The 26,562-nt window shown below is 35.6% G+C and overlaps 3 protein-coding genes across 6 annotated transcripts in view; 2 read left to right on the top strand and 1 right to left on the bottom strand.

Annotated features, from left to right (window-relative positions):
* Positions 1-26,562, top strand: part of LOC138322617 (fatty acid synthase-like) — a 381,340-nt gene that overhangs the window by 41,327 nt on the left and 313,451 nt on the right. The window lies entirely within an intron of this gene.
* Positions 866-16,270, bottom strand: LOC138322620 (tektin-3-like). 4 transcript variants are annotated; one of them, XM_069266603.1, is made up of 7 exons: positions 16,112-16,270; positions 5,941-6,674; positions 4,424-4,494; positions 3,891-4,034; positions 2,978-3,200; positions 2,553-2,707; positions 866-2,211 (listed from the first exon to the last, which is right to left on the bottom strand). In XM_069266603.1, exons 2-7 carry the CDS (start codon positions 6,655-6,657, stop codon positions 1,998-2,000), a joined length of 1,524 nt encoding a protein of 507 aa, XP_069122704.1. In that variant the 5' UTR covers positions 6,658-6,674; positions 16,112-16,270; the 3' UTR covers positions 866-1,997. The 4 variants fall into 4 exon arrangements, with proteins under 4 accessions (XP_069122704.1, XP_069122703.1, XP_069122702.1 ...); XM_069266602.1 differs by lacking the exons at positions 3,891-4,034; positions 16,112-16,270 and adding exons at positions 4,091-4,234; positions 9,913-10,047; XM_069266601.1 differs by lacking the exon at positions 16,112-16,270 and adding an exon at positions 9,913-10,047.
* The window catches only part of LOC138322624 (cytosolic Fe-S cluster assembly factor nubp1-A-like), a 61,221-nt gene continuing 44,793 nt past the window's right edge, over positions 10,135-26,562 (top strand). The window contains exons 1-3 of the mRNA XM_069266610.1: positions 10,135-10,190; positions 11,571-11,672; positions 12,117-12,250. Of these exons, the coding sequence (XP_069122711.1) occupies positions 10,160-10,190; positions 11,571-11,672; positions 12,117-12,250 (267 nt within the window). The 5' untranslated portion in view covers positions 10,135-10,159. The remainder of the gene's footprint in view (positions 10,191-11,570; positions 11,673-12,116; positions 12,251-26,562) is intronic.

The following is a 26,562-nucleotide window of genomic DNA, read 5'->3' as shown; positions in this document are numbered from 1 at the left end:
CGAGAAATCGGGTCCAAATAAGGTTGATGTCATCGGAAAGTTTTTCTCATCAAGAATGGATAGGTAAACAATATACATACGAGTAAAATGTATTCAGTGTCATTTTTCTGCGTTGACTCCAGTGAATAACGTCTGATTGCTATGATTTTTATCATCTTATATTTGAAGAAATCGTTTGTTTATCCTTCCGTCTGTACTGTAATGATGTGCACTAATTATCTAGTAAATAAAAATGCTTTCGGTAAAATGTTATCAAGATATGTTTATCTTACTTCTTTTCATTATGAGAACGTCGCCTTAACCTTTTAGATGGGTAATATTTTATCTTTCGTCATATAAATTCTACTATTTCTTCTTTTAAACTTCTTATAAAATCCTCCTGGAATCATACACCGACAACAAACCAAAACAGACCATCTCAGATATTTAACAGTAAACGAACATTGTCATATGTGTGCTAATGATAACTTTTTTTATTTTACCAATATATCAAATGTCTAATTCAGATCTTTTAAAAAGAGAAAATAAAGAAATGTATTTCATTCAACTTATGAAACCTGTGTTAAATTCAGAACGGGACAAAGGAACTTCATATTAGTTTTTATTTTGTCCTCATGTTTTTGTTAGTTTCTTCCAGAACCATTCACAATATCTTTATGTACCATGTCATGACGTAATCTTACTATGACGTCATGTTTTACAAATAAAAGAATTCAAACCCCTGAAGACCGGCATGAGCCGAGAAAGCGCTAGGGAGGAAAAAACTGTTTTATAGTTGTGTTTTCTTTTTATGTATATGGAAACCATCACATGGACACGGTTCTTTTTTACTTATAAACCTTGAAACTAAAACAATTGCACAACATTCACTGCATCCAGTTTATTTTTTAAAAGTGTTCAACCATACAAAATTCGCGACTGAGCAAACAATAATTATATATAATATAGGTCTTATTTTCATTAACATTCGCAGTGTAAAGTATGAAGGACGGATCAATTTTAATATGACATCACAAAGCACAATGAGGACGCTATGACAAAGAAATATAATGGTGACACACACAGTGCAAATACTGACAGGCAGAGAACCTACCAACGAATATATATATACATATATAAACTATTAAAGTATCACAGATATGCAATATATATATAACAGAAATACTTAGTGCCAAAAAAAATAGCATTAAATGCCGGGGAAATCATCATCTGGATACTATATATAATTACATAAAAGTACAGAATTATTAAATATATTTACATTGTGCAATAGTTGCTAATGCGTGCGATGTAAAAAGAAAAAGGTTATAACAAAGATCGTAAAATACAATAAATTACTCATCAAAATGGCCCACTTATAAATTATGAAAATTTTAGTACTTGATTGAAACTATCCAGAATAAAAAGATATCCAAATTGACTTAAACAATATTCAGAAAAGTAAAGAAAAGTAAAATGGAGGGCAATGTAGCTCTATATTGCTATAATGCACTATTAAAGATGTACCATATTGTATAACAGACTAACACCCATGTAACATTTACCGTCCACTTTAATTATGGTAAAATTTAATCGAAACATAATTTAAATACCAGAACGAAAGTATAAAATGGTAAGAAAATGTAGTTTACATGGTGTATGGTAGCTCCTATCATGTTATCACAGCTTGTAACCACACCTTTATAATAATACTGATCAAAACACCCAACGGTCATTATATACAGGAATATAAATAGATAAATATGTGCAATACTGATCCAAGATAAACCCAACAGTTAACGTCCAACACGTGGTTTACCTTCTCACTGAAAGACCAAGTTAGTACACTCTGTTAACAAAGTCCTATGATAATTATTTAACAGTACCAACATATCGTGATCTGTTCGTGGTTTGCTTTTATCAAAGATTTCTTGCATAAACCTTCCGATGATAAATAACAGTGTCCAATTGAAATAAAAAGTTCATCATTCACTTGCTTCGCTAGAGTTTATGGCAAATTAGACTGAAACAACACGTGGTGACATTGGGAATGTTTTGCGCATGCCAAGACACTTTTCGCGGTCGATGAACAAGCTGTTGTTCTTGATGGACAAATCTTGTTCCAGACTGGCCTTTGTGCGCAGCAGTTGCTGGAGGGCGTTCTCGGCCATGCGCAATTTGTTTTGCAGGTGCTCAACAGTAACACTGATCTCGCCCACTTCTTCCACTAGCCTGTTGGTAAGATGGAGAGGACATTAGATATAGCAAACTAAAAGGGCATTTTCTAAAAAAAAACACACTTACTTTAGTCACCATGAAAAATGAAAGAAAAAAACCCTTCTTTTCCATTGACAGTCTACGTTTTTGATGATATAAGTTTTTGTTATAAACTTCCACAAGATCTGACCACTGGCCACTTACCTGTGCTGTACTGGTATAAACTTCCACAAATTCGGTTTGCTATACCAGACAGAAGATCTGACCACTGGCCACTTACCCGTGCTGTACTGGTATAAACTTCCACATATTTGGTTTGTTATACCAGACAGAAGACCTGATTACTGGCCACTTACCTGTGCTGTACTGGATCTCTGCAAAGTTCCACATTAGGTCTACGTATCCTGGTATCAAGACGGGTGTGGGCCACCTGCATTGGAGCTTCCTTGTCCTGGATGGCCTTCTTCAGCAACTCAATGTTCTTCTCCATGTCGAAGATCTCTTGGAGGACCTGGAAGCGATCAAGGTAATGAATAAGTAACTAGTGTTTTAAAAGATTCAGCAACTGTTTGGTCATATATATATCTTAACATATCAAATATATAAATAATAGAGTTATTTTGATTCGAAGGAAGTTACGATGTAATTAACTACTATTTTAACTAAACCGACTTACAGTAATAATTTGACACTTGTCTGTCTCGGATTTATCATTAACATTGTAAATGAATCACCATTTTATTTGGTGCGTCTAACCCAGTTAGTTTGGAGCGATCTTTACCTTAGAGAGGTGGGTCTGGAGCTTGTTCCTGGCATCTGTGGACTCTCCAATACGCTGAGTCAGAGCAACGTTGACAGAGTTCCATTCCTGCCACATGTCGTTAGCGCACGAGTTGAGCACACTTTCAATTTCATTCCTCATCTGTTTGGAGGCAGCTCGTTCGCTCTGGGAACGCTGGATGTTATCGTTGCTAAATTTAGCCCATGTCTCAGGAACAGAAACGCTGAAATAAGAGCCAGAACATACTCAATAGATGAGCCAAAAAGGTATATCTAACATTTCAAGTAAAGTCAGATATGTTTGCGATAGCTAGGTGAAAATTTTAACTTGTTATTTTTCTTCAGTAATTTACTGAAGACCATGTTTTTAATAAAGTTAGGATGAAAATCGTTGAAATTGAAAGGCACAAACATGACATTTCTCTTCAAAATTCTTCATTAAAATCAATAATAAAAATCCATATTTCTTTATTACTTTCCAATACAATTGTAAAATGGATACAAATCATATACGTTTATATATTGAAACTCCAAAGCAAAATTCTAAAACTCAACAGCAAAGCGCTTGTCATGGAGAGACAATGTGTATAAATAACAAACACATAGAGGGAAATTAATGAATTTCGTGTTTAAAAGTTGGTGATTTTAAAAGGTAGAAAAGGAGTAAACAAATGTGGGGAAAACAGCCAGTCACACGTGATCGAATATGAACAAATATTTGCTTAACAAATAATGTCACTTTAATATAGGTGAAAATTTCAATTGAACGATTTTAATTTGAAAACAAAACAGAAAGAGGTAAGCCGTTGGATGGGCTAGTGATGCCGCAGACATGAAGCAGTGAGAGAATAGGGACACACCACACCAAAATTTAACGTAGCCAATGATTGGACAAAAGGATGTCCCTAACTCACGTGTTGTCAATTCTCTGAACGCCGTTGTGGTAAGCAATACCACGAGAGGAATTGCGCAATCCATGACAATTTTCATCCAAACTATTGGCTACAAATTTGTCAGATGAATCTTTCTCTAACTCGTGTTGGGCTGCTCTGTCCAGACTATCAAAACAAAAGAACACATTGTAACTTTATATTCTAAAACCATTCCAACTTACGTGTTGTCTATTAGGTTTACTCCATTATGGTAGGCAAGACCTCTGGAGTTGTTACGTAATCCGTGACAATTTTCATCTAAGTTATAGGCAATAAATTTGTCTCCTTCATCTTTCTCTAGCTCGTGTTGAGCAGCCCTGTTCAGACTAAATATACAAAAAGCAGTATAACTAACTGATGAAATGCAGAAACATTGGAAAAATTTCGGTATGTGCATGCATCTTATTGTTCCAGTGAAAGTAGATATAAAATCGCATGGGTGATCAACGTTTATTATCTTCCTTAATCATTGAAGTATCACATTATTATTTTCTTCTTTACAATTTACACATTACCCTAGCTGAACGTTGGCGCGTTCTATAGTATTCCTCATTTTTTCTTGGCAGCGTTTGATCAGGTCGACTTCCTGTTGAAATGAGAAAAGAAATGTCTTGTTAACCAACCATAGGAATCTTTTTCCACATCTAAATAATTAATTTTTCTCTGTTTTCATACCAAATCTGGCTCTCTGATTGGCCAATTTTTTTTGCATACCACTATGAAAAACAAGATCCGAGAATGGGGCGAAACCCCGACGTTATCGTGACGTCACAACAGAGACATTGACGTTGCATATTGATTCGGAAAAAAGATTCCCTTGAAAAAACACTATAATGTTACATTTAAAAATATTTGATTTTATTAAATAGCGTATAAAATTAGTATTGATGTCACTATTTTTTTTTTATTTTTTGGGGGGTATGAAAAAAAAATGTTTGCAAACTTTTGTGAGAGCGGATTCACACAGTTTGCAAACAATTTTTTTCTCATACCCTGATAAAATTAAAAAAATAGTGACATCAATACTTAAATAAAGTGTATTGTCATGCGTTTATTATACTTTTTTAATATTACACAATCCCAAGTCGTGATGTCTGAATCATAATTATGATGGAAACAATTTCTTCAAATAGCAATGACTGGCATTGCGAATAGTGTGCTTTGTTTCTTATCACCACCTTCATATTTCAAAGTTACTCCTACATGTTCTTGTGTCAACCCTTTTAGTTTCAAATTTATTGTACCGACTACATTGTGGCAATAACCTGAAAAGTGGATATTGAGCGAGTCCTTATCTATAGAAGCATTCTAGGGAAGTGTAAAGTATCCGTCATAGGCTGACCTCTATTTTTGTCTATGATAAGTCAACGTTAAAAGATATTTAACAAAACTACACTAAAATACTTCAAACATTTGTCATTCTTTATAGACAGGCCTTTTTTTTTTTTTTTTTTTTTACTTTTTTTATGCTTCCAAGATATCTAATTCTACAATCAATATCGCAACTGATCTCCATAAATGATTCCTTTGAACTCTCAGGACATGTAATCGTAAAACTAGTTACAACAGTCATTTTATGTAATTATATCTTTGACAAGTATCGACGCATTTTCATTGAATTCGCTACAAACGTTGATATGACTAGACCTAGTCGAACAAGAATAATGAAAACCTTGCGACAGTTAGACTATCAATAACAACTTAATTGGATGTAATATGATCAACAGTCAATCGTTTATACAAGTGTATAAAAGTATGTATTACAACTAGTTATAAACAAATTCATGCATACGAGTTATAAACAAATTTATAGATACACGCCTTTGTTCCTCTTTACCTTACTTAGTGTGCTTATCGATTAACAATCATAAATGGCAATATCGCATGAAATATTAAACATAGCATGGTCAATAAAATGTATGTTTTGTTGGTATCTAGTTTAGTCGGAATAATGTGGCTATGGCGGTTCCGGTAGATTGGATTCCATCACAATGTCATTTAATATTTATTGGCTGGAGATAAAACTGCTTACCTTGATCAGTTCCTTCTCTGGAACGTCATGAACCAGATCGATGGCCTGCCTTTTTTCCCTGTGGTACAGACACTCCTGAGCGATGTGCAGAGGATTTTCCGTTTCTTGCAGTGCCTTTTCCAAAACTCTCTTGGCCTCCTGGAGAGCATTGATCTCGGTGATCATGTTATCGGTCTCATGGTTGAGCTCCGTCTTCCAGAACTGAATATCTCCAATTCTCTCTCCGAGCCTCTTTCCAACATCACTCTGGGTCCTCTTGGTCTTGTCGTCTGTTTCCCTACATAGACGTACAGTGTCGAGACGAAGACGCTCAGCACTACTCCTTACACGATCTGAAGCCATGTAGTTACTATGGTTGGATGAGAACCAATCATTAGGCGTGTAACGAGTGTACAAGGCATTCCTAGCTGCAGCAAACACGGGTGGGACCTTAACATTGTCCAATTCTGATAGCTGATTTTTAGCTGACATTGGCTCTGGCATACTCTTTGTTAATGCTGAGCTTGTGTTAACTCTAGCTGTTTGGTAATATGTGCTAGGTCTCCATGGAAGGGTGGTAAGGGAACGCCTAAGAGGGGATGGGGCGGGGTATGTATCGTAGGCTTTGTAAGAGGACTGCATTGTGCTGATGCTTGGTAGGAACGTTTGAGTATTGCTTCCTCCCAGCCGAGGACCAGTCATGTAGGTGGCTGTCTGGGTATGGCCCAGGTACTCCATCTTGGGGCGTTCTGCAACTAAAACAATATCACAATGTCATCTTTTGTTTGAATGAGTAAAGAGTTGACTTGTAATTCATTAACCCGGTACTAAAATGGCCAGGCGTGTCACAAGTTTAATTATATCATACACTTGGGTATAATATATGAAACGTAAAAAAAAGCAAACGAAGTACGTTTTAAACTAACTTAACTATCGATATCAGCTCTCTAGACAGAAATCCTTGACCGAAGTTATTAGATAAAACTTCAAACTGGTTATGTGATCGTACTCCATTACTGGCTATAATTTTGTGGAATGGAACACTGATTACGGAGCATTATGCCCACTTTGGAGTGAAAATTTAATAACTTAACGGCCGATTAACACATAATCATTATAAACTACATACTTTATATATTACATTTATATACAATACATACAAAAACATAATTGAAATTACACAAGCCAATATGTCGAGGTAATACGGAACCCCATGCTAATTGACCGTGTAAATAAGATTCCATATATAACCTGTAGTCAAAAGAACATGAGTCACACGTTTCCAATCACAATTTATAATAAACTATATATTTGACATACTATTATATATGGCAATCGTTATCTTAATAATTAAAAAACTGTTACAAAAATGTCATTAACAAGTTCATTTTCATAATGAAAAATATCGACAGTAATTTGATTATGGTATGAACTAAGTGTTTAGAACAAGACCTTCTTGTTGAATTTAACATATCAAATATGAACCTTGAGTATTGACTATGACTATGAATGCAATATAACTTGTGTCGCTGTGTCCTTATGGTGTACAGCAGTTGTCTTTACTAAGTGGGCTATATTCCGAATTCACACCTCATTAGACAGTGACAATGATGAGAACAAAAATATCCATATAAACTCGACATACCTAGATTGGTCCAAAAGATCCCAAACAACGAGATGAAGATCCGTATGACTACCTTATATAATAGGCCTTTGTAGTTTTCATTTAAATGCCCTGCTAACGTGTACTAAGGTAGTCTGTTTACAATCCTATGGCTGCCTGGAGACACCAGGCAACCACGAAAGAGAAAGTGGATCAGTGCAATATCGATCGAACATTGGGTCTGTACACATGTCACGGATCAGTTCCAGTCTGTTCAATTGTTTGCCACAACAATTGTATTTAGAAAAGCGGATAAATGGTTTTAAACTTCCAGTGAGTGCTATTACATGGAATATCAAATTATGGTTACACCTAGTGTAAACTGGATAAACGTTTTCGCCCTGTACAATACAATGTACCTCCTTTACCAACTATCTTTTGTACCTAAGATTTACATGTCTGTCGGTCCCTGGTCTACCGGATAATCACTCATGATTACGCCTATTGAAATCGTACTTACTAAAATTATGATTTATCGTGTTATGATTTAACTGTTTACGTAATTTATTCTGTGTATGAAATCTTCATACTTTTGGAGGAAATAAATAGAAGTTTTAAGCGAATTACGAAAAAACATCCGACCTTTTATCAATATATATAAGATGAGGCCAGAACTGTGGGTTCTCAACTGTTCTGGAAGGAATAGATTATTTTGCTGATGTCTTCTGACAAATTTGTGGAACTTTTTCTTCGTCAAATTAATGCCGGTTTGAATAGATAATGTTTACAAATTTCGTTTCGTTTTATGTTGCTTCATTAAGCAATATTCTTTACCATCAATAACTGTAACCATCCATTCTGCCATGCTTTATATCTGAATGATCATGTTAATAATTTCACCTCTCGTCACAGATGGGCAGAAAAGTCAGAAATATATATGCACATCGTATCCACGTCATTAAAGTAAGTATATGCAAATCCTAAAAGATATATGAAGGTATTTGTGGTTCTGTGTGATATTTTGTTAGTAGATCTCGTATCCTACCACAAGCAGTATCTATATTATCGCTGGATAGATAGGTTTGTAAAATACTGATAAGAGAAGTATCATATAAAACATGCTGTTGTCTTTTTCAAATTGCATAAGAATTACGAGTAATTACTTTGACCATGAAAATATGAAATCATTTATTTGATCATATAATTTCAGTGTGCACACGAGTCCTTCTCATAGGATTCTAAAAAGACCCATAAATAAAAGTTTCAGAAAATATATGCCACTTCCAACATTGATGAAGTACATCAGCTAATTGAGCTATTTCATCGTCATCATAGAGTTATTTAGTTTAGCTAGAATATAAACACGACAATCCAATAATCTACTACATGCCAGTATTGATGTACAAATATATGTATATAAAATTTGCCAAAATATTTGAAGAAGTAATCGTGTACTGGTTTACCCAGACATCACAAAAACCAAGACTATAAACATATCTTTATTATATTCTATACAGTTAAATAGAAATACGTTATTCGATTTTGGTAAATTTAATAAATATAAAAATCATAATAGAAATACATTATTCGATTTTGGTAAATCTAATAAAAATAAAGATCATACGATTACATACAGTACACTTTTCATTAGAATTAATGGCATTACTCTGACAGTATGCATATCAAGTGTACTAAGATGAAAAATCAAACAGATGATCTGGTCTTGCATATTACCATGCATCTTTCCTGAGTGACATCGGAGAATGGAGAGACATCAATGTTAAATATGAAACAACATCTTTAAATGATTATTATTACAGGGATGTAAAAATCCACTAGCCCGACGCCCGGGGCTACCAAATTCTCAGCTTTGGCTAGTGGAAAATGAAAAACATCAAAATTAGGTCAAATAACACTTTAAAACATTGCAACTCTATGTAATATTCGTTTCTAAGATATTTAATAACCTATACTGTCCATTACTGTAAATATATATAACAGTTAAATATATTTGACATACAGTAGCCATAGTAATATCAAATTTTACAAATGAACAATATACAATACAATAATTCCAGTTTTTCTGTAGGCTTACTATTAGCCTAAGCATAAATCTGTCTTATCAATATGAAGCATGAATGTTGTTAAAGTCAGCATTCTGGTGCAAATGGAATGTTGTTCCCTCTGGACCTGCTGACCCGTTAAATTTCGCTTAATAAGAAATATGATAATGTTGGCTATTATGTGCGGTTGTATTATATTAAAAATAAACAATACAGTAGATATAATGTTATAGAGAAATGTCCCAAATAACAAAATAAAGAAGGCTTGAGAATTTTTTTTTTAAATTAAATTGACTTGATCTAAATCTCCCCAATAACAGCCCTTACCTTGGCGCTTGTAAAGTTTCTGGCCATCTCCCACAGATAATTTAGCTGTAAGCAAGTTACAATCCATGCCTTGCCCCTGAGATGAAGTTACCCGCAAAGAGTGGAAAGATACTTTGAATATTGGCGCCTTTGTTAACTCTAAAGGTATCCTAGAAAGCTTGGGCGGAAGTGATTTTCCCGAAATGCACTTTTACTTCCTCAACTGATCGATAGGTGGCGTACAAGGGGACGTAATTCTGATTTAAAGATGGCTGACATTCCGACTGATGCTCCGGAACGTAAGTAAAAATTTACTCTTATCGCTTATGACACGTAATTCTACACAGTGTTTAGCAAATGTTTACCATCTTATGTATGTATGATACCTAACGTGACTAAAGGGATAGTTTATTTTACCTGAAAAATCGATAAGAATTAGTATTTGTAATCCATTACCACCTTCTGATTCTGACAGAGTGTCACGTTGTAAGTGAACCTGGAATGTTTACCCTAGCTACCGTCCACGCGAACTTGGAATTCATCCAATAATATACCAACACATATGTATGGTACACATGCACACATTCATACGTGATATAATCCAGAAATGTTTCGGGATTAAAAGAAACATATAGAGTTTGTACTTTAGTGACACACGCTGATCTGTCTGTCCTGCCTTGTTCTTGTCTATATACTGTATACAAACACATGTATCATTTGTGATATATGACACTCGTTTGCTTATTGCGATTTCGTCACACAGTTATGCGTCCAGAATAACGGGAATCGAATAATGTACAGGAAGTAGAAAATGTTCACATGGTTATTTATATATTTTACAATACATGTACATATGCAGATGTATAATAATATTTATTCAGGCAAAGGATATCATACAGTGATAGTAAGTATAATAACAAAACACTGGATTTAAATAGTTTACACACACACATATCTATCGCAGGAAGAACATTTATCTAAAAAAGAAAATCTAAAATGTTACCATTTTTACTAGGTTGATTGTAGTTTTTTAGGTTTGCCAACAAAAGCTGATTGGCAATGTACAACCCATTTCCAATGGGGTCATTGACTCCATGTGTATAAGGAATCAAATTAAACTATAAAAAGTAATATCACTATTTCACTAGCAATATGTATATTAAATGTTTGAAATATCTACGAAAAAAATATATACATGTTGATAACATTATTAAACTTCCTGTTATAATTGAATTCTGTAACGAGAAACCTTAAGTAAACCACACATTTCTTGTTTCAGCCCTGAATGTTTAGAAACTTTACTGTAATCCTTCCAGTCCCTCCCAAAATATATATAACTGAAATATTTTACACAATAATGTTATATTATACATGAAGTTTAAAGTTAAATTAGTTTATTTAAATTTCAGTTTTATCCCTATAGGAATATTTATGAATGTATTTTCAGCTTTAAAAAGGTTCACATAGAAAGAATAAATGAATAATATCAACTATTCTTTTTTTTCTCTAATTTTAAGGACCATTAAATGTAATTTTATCATATCTTGTTCTATTGATGAAACCACACAATTATTAATGTGTTTTTCTTGTAATTTTGAAGTAAATTTAGTAAGAATACAGACACTGTACAATATTAAATTATTCAATAATTGAAATGAATTGAAAAACTTGTGTTGTAGACTGTCCGGGTACAACTAGTGAAGCTGCAGGGAAGGCAGCTGCCTGTCAGGGCTGTCCCAACCAGAATGTTTGTTCTGTCTTACCAAAAGGACCAGACCCAGGTATTTTACTTTTCACATACTATATTTTGTATTAAAGAATAAAATAAGTATATTAGATTGTGATTTTTTTAATGTTTTATCAGGAGAGGTAAATCAGTTATTTTTTCGTTGTGTAAATATGTTATAATTTTCTAAATAAATCCAGGCATTTTTATGCCACATATAAACAAATCATAAATCCATTCCATATCTAATAATATCTTCTGAATCTCTTTGTGTTGAAAGAAAATACCAGTTTTTTCAATATATCCCATTGTACATTGTTCATTATATCTCACAAGCATTTTTTATTTAAAAATAGCAATACATGTATATAGAATCTGAAATTTTATTGTTATCGAATTAATTAAATATAAGTGCATAGATATATTTCCTTGCATGGTGCTTTGTACCAGTATTTATTATGTGAAGCTTATTCTAACTTCTTCAATGTTGTGTTTGCAGCTGTTGCAGAAATAAAAGAAAGATTATCATGCGTGAAGCACAAGGTTGTAGTGCTGTCTGGGAAAGGCGGAGTTGGTAAGAGTACCTTCACTGCTCACTTAGCCCACGGCCTAGCTACAGACCATACAAAACAGGTCAGTGAACTGCAAGTTAAGGTTGTGTAGTGTTTGTTCCAAGAGGTTCAACTCTTAATCACAAGGTTAATTGGTAAAACTTCAATTCAGTAAGATGAAACTGTTGCTACAAAAAATATCACTGATTGGACATTTGAGTTTTCTGATTAATATATTGTTAAACTAACTTAATTCATGTTTGTGCTTAAAAGCAAGGAGGCTCTTTTTCCTTTGATGGATGTAAATGATATGCAAAGTCTGAGTGCATTGGATAAGACAGTTTTGAATGTATCCGGGTATTGATAGTCAGGTTGATGTTCATTGTAATTAAATATTCCTGCTGGTCCACATTCCTCTACACTGGTGTGTTGATATTTAAAGAAGATATTGATCTGTATGTTGTGTCAATTTAAATAAGATTTTAAAAAGATTTTTTGCCATGGTGCAAATGTGTGTGTTTGTGCTTCTTGTCGGTGAAGATCAGTATTTCTGGACTTTTAAATCCCTTAAAAACTCAAATGCTGTTCTATATATGCATGAGGCAACTGTCAGCAATGTCAACAACTTCAATTTTTTAATTTTTTTTTTAAAACTAGTTTGAAAAAACATATTTGATTAATAAAACTATTGTTATGATTAAAATGAAGAAAATATTACATGGAGAGAATACAGCAGTATAGTTCATTGGTTCCATTAAAAAAACGATCTCATATAGATGCAATTCCCTAGCTAAGTTTTTAAAACTGTATACAAATCATACTAAATAATTTGTAGTGATCGTGAAATACATAACAAAACAAGCTGGCACTAGTTCATGTGTGGTTATAATAATATTACACTAACCTCCCTGGAATACTAGTCTATATCTAGGTGCATTAGTCATAGCTAAAACACACTGAATGTTGTTTGCATTTTAAACCCTTTAACCCTATGATATATACCCTATAAATGTATTTTATTGCGAGGTAAACTATAGCACTGTTAAAGCCCTAGGTGCAGCAATTTTAATTAAAACATTTGTCTTTTATATCTAAAAAGCTGAATGATTGTGAGAATGTGCAGTTTATAGGCTATGAAGACAGCTATGATTATGAAGTGCTAGATAAACATTGTAGAATTTATGAGGTCTATGGAGGCCATCTCCTGCTAGATTATACTGTCAAAGTGAGTCAAGAAGTCACACATCTAATTGAGTTTTGTTTTAATAGTACCTTCTTCATGAATAAATTTATGTCTACTCAAATGATTGGGTCCGTATTAATCTACAGTACATAAGTTCATTAATTAAAGAGGAATCATTATAAAAAGTGACAGTATAGACATACTGTGGGAGTTATTAAGTCAAGTCCCTATTGATTCACTAAGCATAATATATGAGTTTGACATTGGTCACGAATGGTTGTATATCCAGTGAGTGTGGAAGTTTTGAGAATTTGCACTGATATTGTATGTGTGCTTGCCTTCGAGTGAGAGTCTGGTCTCCTGTCAGTAGCCCTCTCTGGTAGTAATGGTAGTGTATATTTAGATGCTGTTAGGACACAATCTTATTTAAAGTAAATATTTAAAGGGAATTTTACTGGTATAGACAATTTATACATATGTACACATTTAATCTGACCCTGGGTTTGACCTTATAATGGGAAGCCAGGGTGTGAAAGTTGTCCTCAGGCCTGACTGATATTATCTTGAATGTTGTACCGGTAATACTTTACTTTAGTAAATTTACCTACTGTACTTAAGTTAGTTGATTTCCATGATGCTTCCTAATTAAAGCCTTACAGGTATAAACACTATGGTACAGACACCTGGTTATCCTGACCTGTATTGTCAATTATTGTCATCACAGTAAAAACCCAGTAATATTAAATGTCAGGTATATAACCACTGAAGTTTAATGCCATTTAATGCTGGTTTACCTAGTTATAGAGTTATTATAGTGACTGTTAATGTACTGAAGAGAAAGATGTGGCATCTATACTGGAAGTCATTTAACGATGATACAATTACAATTAACATACTAGTTCTGTGATGGACTTTATATACCAGTGTTCTGTAGTGTTATAGGGACCAGCCTTGTGATATACACCATGTAAGACTAATTGCTGGCATTTAACCTTTTATAGATACACATGGTGTACTTTATATAGTTAAAATAGCAATTAGAGTAGGATGGTATTCCATTAATGAAATTAAGCTCTTACAACTGTTGACATTGCTGTTAGTTATGTTGCTAAAGAAACCAAGGGTGAGGTTTATCTGATGAATCTTAACACAGCGAGTGACTACTGGAATTCCTTACCATGAAATTCTTTAGATTAGTTCTGTTTCACTTAAAAGGCTTGTGGGATTTGGCATATAACTATGAGTTTATAGTTCCATGAACAGCAGTATTTATTATGATGGCATATAACTATGAGTTTATAGTTCCATGAACAGCAGTATTGATTATGATGGCATATAACTATGAGTTTATAGTTCCATGAACAGCAGTATTGATTATGATGGCATATAACTATGAGTTTATAGTTCCATGAACAGCAGTATTGATTATGATGGCATATAACTATGAGTTTATAGTTCCATGAACAGCAGTATTGATTATGATGCTGTAGTTTTGTAGCATGCAGCTATAGTGGGTTTTCAACATCATACTTGAGGTCACTACTTTTCATCTGGAACATTTCAAATCTAGTTTACTCAAGACTTCTTCAGTACAGACCAGTTAATTTCTCACCATTTTTTAAGTAACAGAACTCACATTTTGTAGGTAGTGTCTAATTAGCTGTTCATCTGAGATTCTCACCTCCTTCTCACCTCAAGTCACCTATACCAAAGCAATGTCACTGGTCTATGTCTGTCATAGAGAGAGGTCTTTAAGTTTACTAGGTGAAGATTAAAGTTTAAACTGGTCAATGTGTGAGGGAAAGGATCAAGGTTACACGTAGTGTACCTGAAGAATTTACCTGATTTTATCAAAGGAACGACATCATGGGGTTATACTTAGTTGTATATACCTTATACTGAATTCACACTATATAGTCTATTTCAAAGGTAATAGTACCTGAATGACTTTAGTGGTACTCATTTTCTACATATGAAGTTAGCTTATATATAAGTTTAAATTCTTAAAAAAAATAAATGCCAGTTTCTTCTGCAAAAGTTTTTTTATGATAGAATATTCATCCTTTAATCTGTGCATATAACATTGTCTGACAGTCTGACAGACAACTGGTCCTCAGAAATAAATGGCTACCTGGTGATTTGCTTGTTAAGATCTCTGGTAATATTGTATCAGAATGGATTAGTGATTACTTGTATCTAATTCCTAAACACCATAATCAAACACGGACCAGAACTACCAGATTACACCTTATACATGTAAATCTATAATGGAGCTTTAAGTACTGGTCATTTCACGATACTAGAGAAAGTCAATACAGTATCCCCTGGACAAATTTGCCTACAGAGATAGTTGTGTAGGTATCAGGGTATTTGACAAGGAAAAGTGTGTAAATATTGATAGTACTGATAAATATTGTATGGAAGTAGCACCTCAGTGTTAGCCCTAGGAAAAATTCAGTAAATAAAGTAGTACCTCACAGAGGATGAGAAAAAGTTGATTTATTCATAGATAAGGTATCAATTAGTCATCATGGTTGCTAATTAGAAGTCCTTGTAATATGGTATTGATTGGTACCTCATCGTATAGGGTAACTATAGGCTGGGTGTGGATTTAAAGGGAAACACAGACCAAAGTTGGGGCTCTTTCAGAGTTGACAGAATAAAACTTCACTTAAAAACCAATAATGATATTGTCAACAGATGAACGTCCTACATTTGAACAAAAAATGTGTGAGAAGTAATTAAATGATGAAAACTTACCTTCGACTTGATCCTAGAGAAGAAGTAGAGGACTAGTAATATATACACTTACTATACTTCAGTAGGCCCTATCAACACACCGCTTGTGGTCATGACAACATGGATTTTACCCATAAGTCCCTGTACCGGTGCATGGGTCTGGCAAATGTTTAAATGCCTGTGCTGAATGAGTATAGCCCATAGGTGTATACGAATGTTTAAAACCAAGGTGTCCCAACTCTATTGTAGAGTGGGAGCCGCTTCAGTAGACCTGCCGCACAGACACAGGTGGAAATTTATAGTGTCATTATATATCTGAATGTTTGACACCTTGTATGGGGAAATCACCAGATGATCTAGATGGGAGTTTAACAACTGTAAAATCACTCTTTCTACCTCTTGCAGAAATTTATTGCCTGACCACGTGATCGGTCCATTTGAATGGCAGATTTATGTTTTATATCAGTTAATAAGGAAAGTTTTCCTTTTTCTATGAACTCAGGTTTTTATGTTGTTATCAATATCACTGACCAATTTTAAATAAACTTGTTACATAATAGTTGTCATTGTCGTTTTGATATATTTCTTATATAAGTTGACAATTTTTTGGTAGCCATTCATATAGGATACAAATGGCCCAATCAATATTTGGTTTAACATACGTCCTAGTAGCTACTATGGCAATTGAAGGACATTCCAGGAGAAATGTCAGAGGAAAGCCAGAGTACCTGAAGAAAAAACACTGGCCGATAGTCAGTACCTGGCAACTTCCTCAGATTGGTCATTTGGACTGGAACTCAAATCCAGAGGTGGAGGGTTTGTGATTATGTCAGAAGATCTCAACCAAATCCCCTCCTTTTCAAGCCTTCATGCATACTTATGTCATACATATAGGTTAAAGTTGAAAACAGTAACATTTCTCTTTTACTTATGGAGAAAAGAAGTTGTAGTCCTTCAATATTTGTCATCTTTTTAAGAATAAAGGGATTTTGTTAAGGATTTGCATTTTATTGAGAATATTGTTGTAGCGTCCTGCTGAATAAGTTATGCAGTGTGATACAGTGATATAGCTCTGTAGAAAGCTGAGACTAAAATTGCTGACATTGTTTTTATCCACCGTAAACTTATAGGATGACACAAATCATTCATTTTGGTCATTAAAATTAAAAAAGCTTTGAAATTAAACTGATATTATATGCTTTACTTAACACAATATAAAAGAATCATTGGTCTTCCTTTCACCGATCTCCGTCAGATTTCTTTAGGGTGTAAAGTGTGTTGATAGAGAGTTGTTTTATAGCATAATCATATTTCACCAGTGTATCAGTTTCTACATTTATATTGTATGAATAATTGATAAGTAAAAGTTGATTTGAATATAATCTGAAGAATAAGCTGTATTTCCTTTGTATTGGACATTTAAATGTTTTTATTGCTACTCATAAATAATTACCTGGAAGGTAGACATAAAACATAAAGCTCTTTTGTCAAATAAAACGAAACAAGATATGAAAATTTGAATAGGTAAAGTTCAGATTAGTAATAGGTAAGTTAAAATAGGTGATCTTTTTCAGTGGCAATGTAACATTGAGATGATTTCTGAGAATGAAAAAAAAGAATAATGAAATTGTTTTATAAATGGACTAATTAATTTTTGAATACATGAATGGTTGTGACTGTTATGTAGTACATCATTGATGTTGTAAGATTGTAGATGTGACAGGTGCTCTAACTATTAACACAGTAGGACTGGTGTGTGTATCGTCTGATTAGCCGGGGACAGAGACAATCCTCCACCAAACGCCTCACCGGATCTGTACTTTAGGTGTACATGCTCCAATGATTTTCCGTATTATGACTTAACATATCAGTTATAGATTATGTGCTATCATGTGAATGTTTTTAAATATTGTGACTGGACTACATTACTATTCTCCTATTCTATACACGGTGTAAAGCCTTGTCTTCCTGATCATGACACGGACGGGTACTCTTTTGTTTCTTCGTTAGTTAAACATGCTCGAAATGTGATACTGTGACAAACGGATTTAAGAAAGATCACACCGATCTGAGAGATAGGGTGGACTTTTGTACACTGCCTAGTACACAGGTTACCGTCTGAAATCAGTATTACCAGTATGCCTAGTGACAGGACGAGTGGTAATATCGAATAGAGTAGGACGACAATTACTATGTGTGTATTGAATTTATAGTTCAGTACTACATTATTAATTGATATTCTTTTCTAATTTTAAATCCAATTCCACACTTTTAATTACCTGGTTAGCAATACTTGGTTACATATTTCCCACTCAGAGAAGACATTTAAAGACTGGGGCCATATTCTAATTAAAATCTTTGAAGCAAAACTATGATTTGATTTATTGACTACCCCGGGTATAGTAACCTTTCTCTGACTTCTACAAAGCTCTGGTTTTTGTTCTGTGCATCGTTTACCTTCACACATACAAATACCTTTATGTCCGGAGGTGTACATTTTGTCTTCCTCTGAACACGATATGTTACAAATTGATGGATCCATATTTTGTGGTTTTCATCTGTTAATTAGAATTATCAGAAAATGTATCATTGGAATTTTCGTTATCACATATTTGACACTGCCACTAGCTATTTCTAGATGGTTTTGTTACCAATGATCAATATCATTCATGGAAATGTGAAGTATTTTCTATGATGTTCTTTTGAAGTCTGTGATGTCCTTGGGACTCCATTCTGCATCCATTTTCTAATGAATGACAGTTTTGTGTGATGTAAGATGTTTTTGAACTTTCATAAAGTAAATGAACTTGTCGACCTATCCGGAAATATTAAGTTATTTATACAAACAATTTTAATGGAACATTTACAGCAATTTCATTGGATTTTCATATCATTTAGATATATGTTTATATATGTTTGTAGAACTTTCTAGATTTACTTTCACCCTTAGATTTTTGTGTTTACATTTATCTACATATTTGTCTTTAGTATGGAGTTAGAATTATATGAGGTAACTTATAGATCAATCTTGTACAATTTAAGGTAATAAATGAGATGTGGCTTTGACAAGGGTGTATAGGTAGGAGCTGATGTCTATCACTGTATAACAGTCCCAACACAGTATACATACATAACTATGTCTTTAGGATTTTACAGTTACTGATAATTATATTATTATAAGTAATTGATATAAGCTCCACTTATTGTATCAAATATAACATGGAAAATATGCCTCAATCAACATTTTCTGTGTATGGATACACTAACCTGTCTCTATACTAGCTCGTTACAGGTAAGGATTATACCGCAGATTATAAGGTATATCTTCTATAGTTAGATTATACAGTATAGATTATACAGGTATATATCCTATAGTTGTGATTATGTAGCCTATCAAAGGTTACATGTATTTCTGTACAGAAATTTTTGAAGATTATCTTCTCTACTAATATATAATTAATGCCTGAACACACTGTGTTAAATGGCCAGACACATTGTAATTCATGTTTATAAGATCTACCTATTCTAGTTAGGTAACACATTATATTTTAAATTCAGTCAGCAGAATTAAGACTGTAGAACTCTTGCCTGTTGAAGTACGTGTTTGTGACTGGGAACTTAGTTTGTCATCATAGTATTACTGTGACCTTGGTTCATTGTTACTGTGACCTTGGTCCATTGTTACTTTGACCTTGGTTCATTGTTACTATGACCTTGGTTCAATGTTACTGTGATCCTGGTTCAGTGTTACTGTGACATTGTTTCAGTATGAGTGTCACGGTTAACCGAAAAATTCAACCGTACTGTTCGGTTCGGGACGATAATTCTGAGTTTCGGTTCGGTTCAATTAAAAAAAATAACTGTCCTATAATACCTGTAATTTACGTGTATAAGCTGTATTGCAGATTTTTTCATTGCAAATACGGCGAAATTGTTTGTCAGAATCCCGAGAAACATCCAGGGGCAGGCGGTGACCCAATGTTAGACAGTGTTTTGTCACTGTGAGGGGAAGGGGAACCACATGGTTTCAGTGGTTACTGTGACCCATGGTTCAGTGTTACTGTGACCCTGGTTCAGTGGTTACTGTGACCATGGTTTCAGGGTTACTTGTGACGTGGTTCAGTGTTACTGTGACCCTGGTTCATTAGTACTGTTGACCTTTGTTGTTCAGTATTTCTTTGACCCTGGTTCAGTGTTTACTGTGACTTGGCTACAGTGTTACTTTTACACTGGTTCAGTGTTACTGTTGACCCTGGTTCAGTGTTACTGTGACCTTGACATCGGTGTTACTGTGACCCTGTTTCATTAATTATATGTTTTTAATTAGAAGTACTGTGACCTTGTTCATTGTTACTGTGACCTTGTCTGAACCGAACACGAAAGAAACGAAAACCGAAACAAAAAAAGTTCATTGTTTCACTGTGACCTTGGTTTCATTGTAACTATGACTTGGTTCAGTGTTACTGTGACATTGTTTCAGTGTTACTGTGACCATGGTTCAGTGTTACTATGACCTTGGTTCAGTGTTACTGTGACATTGTTTCAGTGTTACTGTGACCCTGGTTCAGTGTTACTGTGACCCTGGTTCAGTGTTACTGTGACATTGTTTCAGTGTTACTGTGACATTGTTTCAGTGTTACTGTGACCTTGGTTCAGTGTTACTGTGACCCGGTTCAGTGTTACTGTGACCCTGGTTCAGTGTTACTGTGACATGGTTTCAGTGTTACTGTGACCTTGGTTCAGTGTTACTGTGACCCTGGTTCAGTGTTACTGTGACATTGTTTCAGTGTTACTGTGACCTTGGTTCAGTTTTTGTTTTTTTTACTGTGATCCCTGGTTCAGTGTTACTGTGACCCTGGTTCCAGTGTTACTGTGACATTGGTTTCATGTTACTGTGACCCTGGTTCAGTGTTACTGTGACCCCTGTTCAGTGTTACTGTGACATTGTTCAGTGTTACTGTGACCTTGGTTCAGTGTTACTGTGACCCTTGGTTCAGTGTTACTGTGACCCTGGTTTCAGTAGTACTGTGACTTCAGTATTACTGTGACCCTGGTTCAGTGTTACTGTGGGACCTTGGCTCAGTGTTACTGTTACCTTGGTTCAGTGTTACTGTGACCTTGAGTCAGTGTTACTGTGACCTTGAGTCAGTGTTACTGTGACCTTGGTTCAGTGTTACTGTGACCTTGGTTCAGTAGTACTGTGACCTTGAGTCAGTGTTACTGTGACCTTGAGTCAGTGTTACTGTGACCTTGGTGTCAGTGTTACTGTGACCTTGGTTCAGTGTTACTGTGACCTTGGTTCAGTAGTTCTGCACCTTGAGTCAGTGTTACTGTGACCTTGAGTCAGTGTTACTGTGACCTTGGTTCAGTAGTACTTGTGACCTTGAGTCAGTGTTTACTGTGACCTTGAGTCAGTGTTACTGTGACCTTGGTTAGGGTTAATGTGACCTTGGTTAAGTGTTACTGTGACCTTGGTTTAGTCAGTGTTACTGTGACCTTGAAAAAGTCAGTGTTACTGTGACCTTGAGTCAGTGTTACTGTGACCTTGAAGTCAGTGTTACTGTGACCTTGAGTCAGTGTTACTGTGATCTTGGTTAAGTGTTAAGTTGACCTGGTTAAGTGTTACTGTGACCTTGGTTTAGTGGTACTGTGAACTTGAGTCAGTGTTACTGGACCTTGAGTCAGTGTTACTGGTACCTTGAGTCAGTGTTACTGTGACCTTTGAGTCAGTGTTACTGTACCTTGAGTCAGTGTTACTGTGACCTTGATCAGTGTTACTGGTGACCTTGAGTCAGTGTTACTGTGACCTTGAGTCAGTGTTTACTGGTACCTTGAGTCAGTGGTTACTGTGACCTTGAGTCAGTGTACTGGTACCTTGGGAGTCAGGTGTTACTGTGACCTTGAGTCAGTGTTATCTGTACCCTTGAGTCAGTGTTACTGTGACCTTGAGTCAGTATGTTTACTGTGACCTTGAGTCAGTGTTACTGTGACCTTGAGTCAGTGTTACTAACATATTATACAGGGATGAGTAGTATTCATCTCAGTGACATAAACTCAGACAAAATGTGTGTTGTTCATTTTGTTACATTGTTACAAATCAATACTTAACAAAGTAACTTAAAAGGCTTGGTATTGTAGGCGGATGTCATAAATCTATAATTTTTTCAAGTGAACTATTAACATAACGATAGAGGTGGAGGGAAAAAAATCAATAGCTCTGCATGGTTACTGGAAGGATGCATTCAATGCATGAAAATAAGAGTTAGTATCCACAAGAAAAAATAATTGTTTAACTTTTGGTTCGTAAAATGAGTGTTATATAAATTTGATATATGATTTGATTTCTTTTTTTAAGTCATTCTAAAAGTTTAATTTTAAATACCCACACGCCCACAGAAATATAAATTGGCGACATCGAGATTGATCTTTGATAAACCATATCTGTATTTGTCTAATAACAAGCTCTTGCATGTTTACTGTATTATATACATATTGTAAAGGAAATTATTGTACAACATTTGATATTCATATTCTAATCATTTATTAATTGTAACTGAATATTACATTGATTTTATAACGTGACTGGCATAGTGATGGAATGGGCCAATGATGATATAACAGGACTGGCATAGTGATGGAATAGGCCAATGATGAGATAACAGACTGGCATAGTGATGGAATGGGCCAATGATTGATGTAACAGACTGGCTTAGTGATGGAATGGGCCAATGATGATAAAACCGACTGGCATAGTGATGTGAATGGGCAAATGATGAATTATAACAGACTGGCATAGTGATGGAATGGGCCATTGATGATATAACACTGACTGGCATAGTGATGGAATGGGCCAATGATGATTATAACAGACTGGCATAGTGATGGAATGGCCAATGATGATGATATGACTGGCATAGTGAATGGAATGGGCCAATGATGATTATAACAGACTGGCATAGTGATGGAATGGGCCAATGATGATATAACAGACTGGCATAGTGATGGAATGGGCCAATGATGATATAACTGACTGGCATAGTGATGGAATGGGCCAATGATGATATAACTGACTGGCATAGTGATGGAATGGGCCAATGATGATATACCGACTGGCATAGTGATGGAATGGGCAAAGTGATGATATAACAGACTGGCATAGTGATGGAATGGGCCAATGATGATAAAACCGACTGGCATAGTGATTGGAATGGGCCAATGATGATATAACAGACTGGCATAGTGATGGAATGGGCCAATGATGATATAAACCGACTGGCATAGTGATGGAATGGGCCAATGATGATTTTATAACCGACTGCATAGTGATGGAATGGGCCAATGATTTTATAACCGACTGGCATAGTGATGGAATGGGCCAATGATGATATAACAGACTGGCATAGTGATGGAATGGGCCAATGATGATATAACAGACTGGCATAGTGATGGAATGGGCCAATGATAATATAACAGACTGCCATAGTGATTGAATGGGCCAATGATTTTATAACCAGACTGTGGGCATAGTGATGGAATGGGCCAATGATTTTATAACCGACTGGCATAGTGATGGAATGGGCCAATGATTTTATAACAGACTGGCCATAGTGATTGAATGGGCCAATGATGGTATAACCGACTGGCATAGTGATGGAATGTTACCAATGATGATATAACAGACTGGCATAGTGATGGAATGGGCCAGTGATGATATAACAGACTGGCATAGTGATGGAATGGCCATGATTTTATAACCGACCTGGCATTGTGATGGAATGGGCCCAATGATGATATAACAGACTGGCATAGTGATGGAATGGGTCAAGTGATGATATAACAGACTGGTCATAGTGATGGAATGGGCAATGATTTTATAAACCGACTGGCATAGTGATGGAATGGGCCAATGATGATGATATAACCGACTGGCATAGTGATGGAATGGGCCAATGATGATATAACAGACTGGCATAGTGATGGAATGGGCAGTGATGATATAACAGACTGGCATAGTGATGGAATGGGCGAAATGATTTTATAAACCGACGCATAGGCATAGTGATGGAATGGACCAATGATGATATAACTGACTGGCATAGTGATGGAATGGGTCATTGATGGGATTATAACCAACTGGCATAGTGATGAGAATGTGGTCATGACTGATGGTAATAACCGACTGGCATAGTGATGGAATTGGTCAATGATGATATAACAGACTGGCATAGTGATGGAAAATGTGCCAATGTGAGATGAACAGAATGGGGCTAGTGATGGGATGATGATAAACCGACCGGCATAGTGATGGAATGGGCCAATGATGATATAACAGACTGGCTTAGTGATGGAATGGGCCAATGATGATATAAACAGACTGGCATAGTGATGGAATGGGCCAGTGATGATATAACAGACTGGCATAGTGATGGAATGGGCCAATGATGATATAACAGACTGGCATATAACATAGTGTGATGGAATGGGCCAATGATTTTATAACCGACTGTCATAGTGATGGAATGGGCCAATGATGATATAACAGACTGGCATAGTGATGGAATGGGCCAATGATGATATAACAGACTGGCTATAGTGATAAAATGGGGCCAATGATGATATAACAGACTGGCATAGTGATGGAATGGACCAATGATGATATAACTGACTGGCATAGTGATGGAATGGGCCAATGATGATATAACAGACTGGCATAGTGATGGAATGGGCCAATGATTTTATAACTGACTGGCATAGTGATGGAATGGGCCAATGATTTTATAACCGACTGGCATAGTGATGGAATGGGCCAATGATGATATAACCAACTGGCATAGTGATGGAATGGGCCAATGATGATATAACAGAAGACTGGCTTAGTGATGGAATGGGTCAATGATGATATAACCGACTGGCATAGTGATGGAATGGGCCAATGATGATATTAACCGACTGGAGCATAGTGATGGAATGTGGCCAATGATGATATAACCAGACTGGCATAGTGATGGAATGGTCCAATGATGATATAACAGGACTGGCATAGTGATGGGAATGGGCCAATGATGATTTTATAAAGGACTGGCCATTAGTGGTGGAAATGGGCAATGATGATAAACCGACTGGGGCAAATAGTGATGGAATGGGCCAATGATTGTTATAACAGACTGGCATAGTGATGGAATGGGCCAATGATTTTATAACTGACTGGCATAGTGATGGAATGGGCCAATGATTTTATAACAGACTGGCATAGTGATGGAATGGGCCAATGATGATATAACAGACTGGCATAGTGATGGAATGGGCCAATGATGATATAACCGACTGGCATAGTGATGGAATGGGCCAATGATGATATAACAGACTGGCATAGTGATGGAATGGGCCAATGATTTTAACAGACTTATGAGAATAGTGATAAATGGGCCAATGGATGATATAACAGACTGGCATAGTGTTGATGGAATGGACCAATGATGATATAACCGACTGGCATAGTGATGGAATGGGCCACATGATGATATAAAACCAGACTGGCCATAGTGATGGAATGGGCCAATGATGATATAACTGACTGGCATAGTGATGGAATGGGCCGCGCAATGATGATATAACCGACTGGCATAGTGATGGAATGGGCCAATGATGATATAACCCCACTAGTTGTGGACATAGGATGATTGTGATGGGCCAATGATGATTAAACTGACTGTCATAGTGCTGGACTGGGCCAATGATTTTATAACCGGACTGCATAGTGATGGAATGGGCCATGATGATATAACCAGGACTGGCATAGTGATGGAATGGGCCAAATGATGATATAACAGACAGACTGGACCATAGTGATATGAATGGACCCATGATGATATAACTGACTGGCATAGTGATGGAATGGGCCAATGATGAATATAACAAGACTGGCATAGATGATATAAACAGATGGAATGGGCCAATGATTTTTATAACCGAACTGGTCATAGTGATGGAATGGGCCAATGAAAATTTTATAACAGGACTGGCATAGTTATTGGAATGGGCAATGATGAATTATAACAGACTGGAATAGTGATAAATGGGCAATGATGATATAACCAGGACTGGCATACGTGATAGAATGGGCCAATGATGATATAACCGACTGGCATAGTGATGGAATGGGGCCAATATTTTATAACCATGGCATTGGTGATGGAATGGGCCAGATGATGATATATAGACCAACTGGCATAGTGATGGAATGGGCCAATGATGATTATAACCGTCTACCGACTGGGCATAGTGATGGAATGGGCCAATGATGATAATAACAGACTGGGCATAGTGATGGAATGGGCCAATGATGATATAACCAGACTGGCATAGTGATGGAATGGGCCAATGATGATATAAACAGACTGGGCGGCATAGTGGATGGAATGGGCCAATGATGATATATGTCAGACTGGCATAGTGATGGAATGGGCCAATAT

The sequence above is a fragment of the Argopecten irradians genome, chromosome 5, assembly GCF_041381155.1.
Source record: "Argopecten irradians isolate NY chromosome 5, Ai_NY, whole genome shotgun sequence".
NCBI lineage: Eukaryota > Metazoa > Mollusca > Bivalvia > Pectinida > Pectinidae > Argopecten > Argopecten irradians.
The sequence above is the reverse complement of the archived record's forward strand: the minus strand, read 5'-3'. Positions and strand labels throughout refer to the sequence as shown.

Bases quoted from the DNA above. Each gene is read 5' to 3' on its own strand.
- LOC138322620 (XM_069266602.1), bottom strand. From the start codon at position 9,979: ATGGATTGTAACTTGCTTACAGCTAAATTATCTGTGGGAGATGGCCAG. The intron at 2,708-2,977 runs GTAAAGATCGCT...GATCGCTTCCAG, and splicing joins TCCAGACCCACCTCTCTAAG to GTCCTCCAAGAGATCTTCGA. The intron at 2,212-2,552 runs GTAAGTGGCCAG...TCTTACCAACAG, and splicing joins AGAGATCCAGTACAGCACAG to GCTAGTGGAAGAAGTGGGCG.